The sequence below is a fragment of the Sapajus apella genome, unplaced genomic scaffold (assembly GCF_009761245.1).
Source record: "Sapajus apella isolate SASKATOON/1434 unplaced genomic scaffold, GSC_monkey_1.0 scaffold25, whole genome shotgun sequence".
NCBI classification, from domain to species: domain Eukaryota; kingdom Metazoa; phylum Chordata; class Mammalia; order Primates; family Cebidae; genus Sapajus; species Sapajus apella.
Genome location: NW_022436965.1, coordinates 17,547,050 through 17,552,161, shown reverse-complemented (window position 1 = coordinate 17,552,161; position 5,112 = coordinate 17,547,050). Strand labels below are relative to the sequence as shown.

The window sequence follows — 5,112 nt, the reverse complement described above, 5'->3', positions numbered from 1 at the left end:
CTCAAAAAAAAAAAAAAAAAAAAAAAAAAAGGAATAGATAGATCTTAAACTATTTAGCCCTGAACATACCATCTGCCTGTTTGCCCAAAAGAGGTAATAGAAGGCGTTTTGCTTTCTCTTTTTCTCAATCTCGGTGATAATTGATTGAAGCAAACTGGCTGCACTCGTTATATTTTTGGTAGCAAAGCAAGAATAATCATGGAAGATCTTTGTGGAAGTAGAAGCCATGAAATGAATGTAGAGCCTTAGATAGCCCATTAAAGTTTACAGATGTGTCAGTCTTTAGAAATTAAGCAATTTTTAAACTAATGTAGAAGTGGTTTTTGGCTTATATGTACTTTGCTCAAGGGTCGCCTCCACAGCTTTGGCCACCAGGAGAAACAGGATGTGGTCAGAGCATTTTCTCTGAAATGGAAAGATTCTAACTGAAATCTTTTTTCAGCTTTACTCTTTAAGGGTAGATTATTGATCTTGAAGAGTTGTTATATTTTTCTGGAAGTTAGAGGACTCTTTCCTTTATTCCTTCTATTTTCAGACCACATATGTTCTGACAGTAGAATAAAACATTCAAAATGAAGGTTTTATCAAAATCCACGAAAACAACACTAAGCAAAAGGTTGAGAATGAGTAGTCTTTGGACTAATCGTCTCACACTACTAGAAAGTGGCCTGATCACCAGGTTAACAGGTGCTGGATTCAAGAAATCATATGTGTTTAAAATGTATAAAGAGGCCTGGTGCGGTGGCTCACACCTGTAATCCCAGGACTTTGGGAGGCTGAGGCGAGCAGATCGCCTCAAGTCAGGAGTTTTAGACCAGCCTGGCCAATATGGCGAAACCTTATCTCTACTGACAATACAAAAATTAGCCAGGTGTGGTGGTATGTGCCTGTAATCCCAGCTACTTGGGAGGCTGAGGCAGGAGAATCACTTGAACCTGGGAGGCAAAGATTGCAGTGAGCTGAGGTCACACCACTGCACTCCAGCCTGGACAACAAGAGCAAAAACTCCATCTCATAAATAAACAAACAAACAAACAAACAAATAAATAAATGTGTAAAGACACATTTCTTCCTACCAAGTCCTAGCCAATTAACTAATGTGTTTTCATGTTTCTTCTAATCAGAATGATGAGTCTTCATCAGCCCAAAGTCCAGACTACACCTGAGCCTTTCCATGATGACATCCCAACAGGTTTGCTTTCTTTTAGAGTACTTATAGTGTGAAACATACTATGAAAAAAATGCTGTAGAATGAAAGTGTAATCTCTAAAATAAGTTCTAAATTTCCTGAGCAAATGCTCATTTTCTATCCCTTCCTCTTTCACGTATTGTCTTTTGACCTGCTGGGATTGGTTCACAGCCCTTCTTTCACTCCAGCCCCACCTGTGGCCTCCTCAGGCCTCACTTGCCCTTATCCATGTCATGTTCCTTCTAGGCTCTGTCCACAGCACATGGCTGAAGACTTTCCATGGAGATGGAGTACAAATGAAATAAAAGTTCCCCTATAGTCAGTCCTGATGGTGCCAATCAAACTGGAAAGGGAACTGCATCTCTGCACCCTCAGAGTGGCCTCACCAAGGCTCTGAACCTTTCACCCCACCAGATCCCTAAAATACCTGCCTTCTCCCAGCAGCTGCCAGTGCTATTCTTATCTTCACCCGCTGTCGATAGAAACAAGGGAAGCAGCTCTATTTCAGGTTTCAGCGTTGACCTAAGTCTCAGCTTTTAGTTAAGACAATACTGGGCTGGTGAAGGTGGAATGAGCCATTATTTGGGGCAATAGAATTCAAGGGCTTACTGCAGCACAGGCTGTCACTTTAGTGACCTTGTCCATCTTCTCATTTGCTCCCATATTAATTGAAGCCACTTGAATTTTTTTTTTCATTTGATATATACAGTAAAGAAAATCAGGATCAATTTCCTCACTCTATACATATGGAAAAGTCTAAGCTTTATCCTAGGACATTGCTGGGGGACTAGGGCCAGAACCGAAAAGACATGTAGAAAGGAAATTTGAGGACTGAAGGGCTGTCTTGAGGGGATGCCCAAAGGGAGGGCCAGGAACTCAGATAACAGCTGAGGTTTGGGGACAGCCACTCTAGTGGAGTGAAAATCTTCCAGTCCTAATGAATTGCTTCTTATGTATCCAAAAATATTAGCCTGGTTTATGGCTCTCACTTAGCCAAAGTGGAACCAAGAGCCTGGAGCTAAGAGTACCCACCCAATAAAAGCTCCCCACTCTGCTGTTCCCTGGTCTATGACCACCTCATTCTTTTGAAGCCAAGAGAACATGGGTGATAAGCATGTGCAGTTGATCTCATAGTTATCGGTGCCAGCTACACCCTCATTCTCAGTTTCGTTTGGAACTGGGTTTTTTCAGACCTGCTTTGCGAAGGATTGAATCCACACACACACACACACATACACACACCATTGTCTGCCTTTCCCTCAGCAAAAATATATTTTGTGATCCCAGAGAACAGTGTAATAATATACCTTTCATCAGTTTACTATCTGTGAGGTGTACTTCAATTAGCAATTCAAGAACTAGATTTTGCATATATAGGAAGAGCATGTTATATTTTTGGATGACCCTGGTTCTTGTCCATAGAGTTCATCCCACGACAGTAATCTCAGAGGTGGGACTACAGGGAGAGTAGTTGTAAAACTGGCTAGGAGCTGAAACTTGGTAGATCTGCTGTTTATTATAGTCGTGACCCTTCTGAGCTGACTTCGCTCTTGTATGTGCTCTTAGAGGTTATGAAGAAAGCACTAGCCTAGAAGTGATGAGACCTTGGTAGGGATCCTAGTCTTGCTGTATAGGCTTGGCCTCTGTGTTCCCACCTGTAAAACCAGAGTAGCATTTTGTCCCACTGAAAGCTAGACCTTCGGCACAAGTGGCCTTCACCTTTGACTGACCCAGGAAAACTGCTGACACTGCCTTAGCCCTGCTGATTTATACAGCTTAGACATGCCTATACTGTGGTACTTGCTGCTTATTGCTGAAGCCACCTGCCACCTGTGCTGTGTTCCCTGTGGATTGCTACAAATACTAAGTGGCTGACTCATCCCAGTGAACAACATTACCGCCAATGATTTTCTAACTCATCTGTTGGTCACAGCAACGATTGCTAGCACTTTTTCTGGATTCTGCTTATCCTTACATATTATCAATAATTTTTAATGACAACTAAGAAAACAGAAAGAAATTATCTTTACAAGTGATGGGGATTCCTTCTGGGCTCATGAATCTTTGGCCCGATCCCAGAATCCCATGACACCCATGGGCTCTTAATCTCAATAAACATTAGTACAGATGCTAACCACCTAATGTGGGCCTACCACCTGGCCACACAGCGGTATGATACAACACAAAGAGCACTCACTGGGTTAGGATTAAGGATATCTGAGTTCCAGTTCTTAGTCCATTAGTACCTGTGACCTTGGACTGCTGTTCCGTCTTCATTACAGTGATGAGACTGAACTGGATCCAAGGTTTGTGATCATGTAATGTCTCTACCCTTCATTCAGTTGGACCTTGTTCTCTGGAGCTTTTTCCAGAGAGCTAAGAGTACCAGCTCTGTTAGTCACTCAGTGGTTCCCAACAGGAAGCTGTTATTTCACACACTGGTTTACCACACTTCAAGTAATCTGTCTTCTGGAAAAAGTGAATATTAATCAACTTCTAATAAATCATATTTGAAGAAGAGGTAGGGTGAGGATTTTAAAGAACCCTAAAATAAATTATTTCACAAAATACAGATTTCTTTTGAAATGCAAGTACTCTCTCTTCTTACTGTAGCCTTTTTGTAAGATCGTGTTCCTTATTTTCATTTTTTTAAAGAACAGAACTATCTATGTGTCCTTGAAAAGTCTCCTGAGAATTGAATCCTCTTTTCTCTTTGACTCATATGATAACACCAGACATGTTTTATCTTCATTTTTCATTTAATTGGCAATGATGTCTAATACTTGAGTTTTGTTTCTGGATACTGCTTTTGGTCTCAATGACAAGATTTGTAAAAGTTTAAATGTTGTGGAGGAAAAGACAATTTTATTAAAAGAAATTATTAGGTGAATATTTTTGTTGCATTTTCATTTTTTTCCTTTTTTTAAGAAAAAATAAAAGGAGGATCACTTGAGTACAAATTATTAGGTGAATTTTGAATCTGTTTTATAAGGTTGAAGAAGTCTTTGTTGGCCTGTGGTAATTTTGCATTTCTTTAAGAATAGAATCTAAATAGTCCTTGTCCTTCCTTCCTTCTTGTATGTCATCCAGAGAGCGTTCACTACAGACTGCCCATTCTGGGCCCCAGGACAGCTGTCTTCCATGGATTACTGTCAGAAGCCTACAAAACCCTGCAAGAGAGACGACATTCTTCCTTGTCAGAAAGGAACCATGGGCAAGACCAGGAGGCAGTGAGCGGTAGGAGTCCATCACCTCCCAGTTCATCATCTTTGACACTGGCACCTTTTCCTCACACCTTTCTCCCTTCTCCAAAAAGATGATTTAATTTTGCCTTCCTAAGAGTTGCTGGTCTTCTAGCCTTCACCTCTATTTTCTCTCTCACTTTTCCTAAAGTGGTTTAATTTACATGATTTTAAAGATTTGTTGATGAAAATGGAACATGGTAACTGTCTCATTTAATTTTGTTAAGAGTTCCTCTCTGTGTTAAAGCAGAAAACATCCTTCTATTTCTAAGTCACAAGTTTTCTGTGAAAACTGTTTTCAGCTGTTTCTTCAGCATGGGCCGGAGATGGCTCCATGAAATCCCTGATGAATTCAGCTTATTAAGAATAAAGGAGTGGGATGGGTGTGGTAGCTCACACCTGTAATCCCAGCACTTTGGGAGGCCAAGGCGGGCAGATCACCTGAAGTCAAGAGTTCAAGACCAGCCTGGCCAACATGGTGAAAACTCGTCTCTACTAAAAATACAAAAATTAGCCAGGCATGGCAGTGGGTAATACCAGCTACTCGGGAGGCTGAGGCAGGAGAATCACTTGAACCCAGAAGGCAGAGGTTGCAGTGAGCCAAGATCACACCACTGCACTCCAGCCTGGGCAACAGAGTGAGACTCCATCTCAAAAACAACAGCAACAACAACAACAGAA

General features: G+C 41.2%; 1 protein-coding gene across 2 annotated transcripts in view; it reads left to right on the top strand.

Annotated features, from left to right (window-relative positions):
* The window catches only part of CUNH1orf105 (chromosome unknown C1orf105 homolog), a 21,773-nt gene extending 16,885 nt beyond the window's left edge, over positions 1 to 4,888 (top strand). Inside the window, exons 4-5 of one of the 2 annotated variants that reach the window (XM_032291692.1) lie at positions 1,125 to 1,192; positions 4,280 to 4,888. In XM_032291692.1, coding sequence (XP_032147583.1) covers positions 1,125 to 1,192; positions 4,280 to 4,509 — 298 coding nt within the window. In that variant the 3' untranslated portion in view covers positions 4,510 to 4,888. The remainder of the gene's footprint in view (positions 1 to 1,124; positions 1,193 to 4,279) is intronic. The other variant, XM_032291693.1, reaches the window with a different exon arrangement.
* Positions 4,889 to 5,112: the final 224 nt, after the last annotated feature.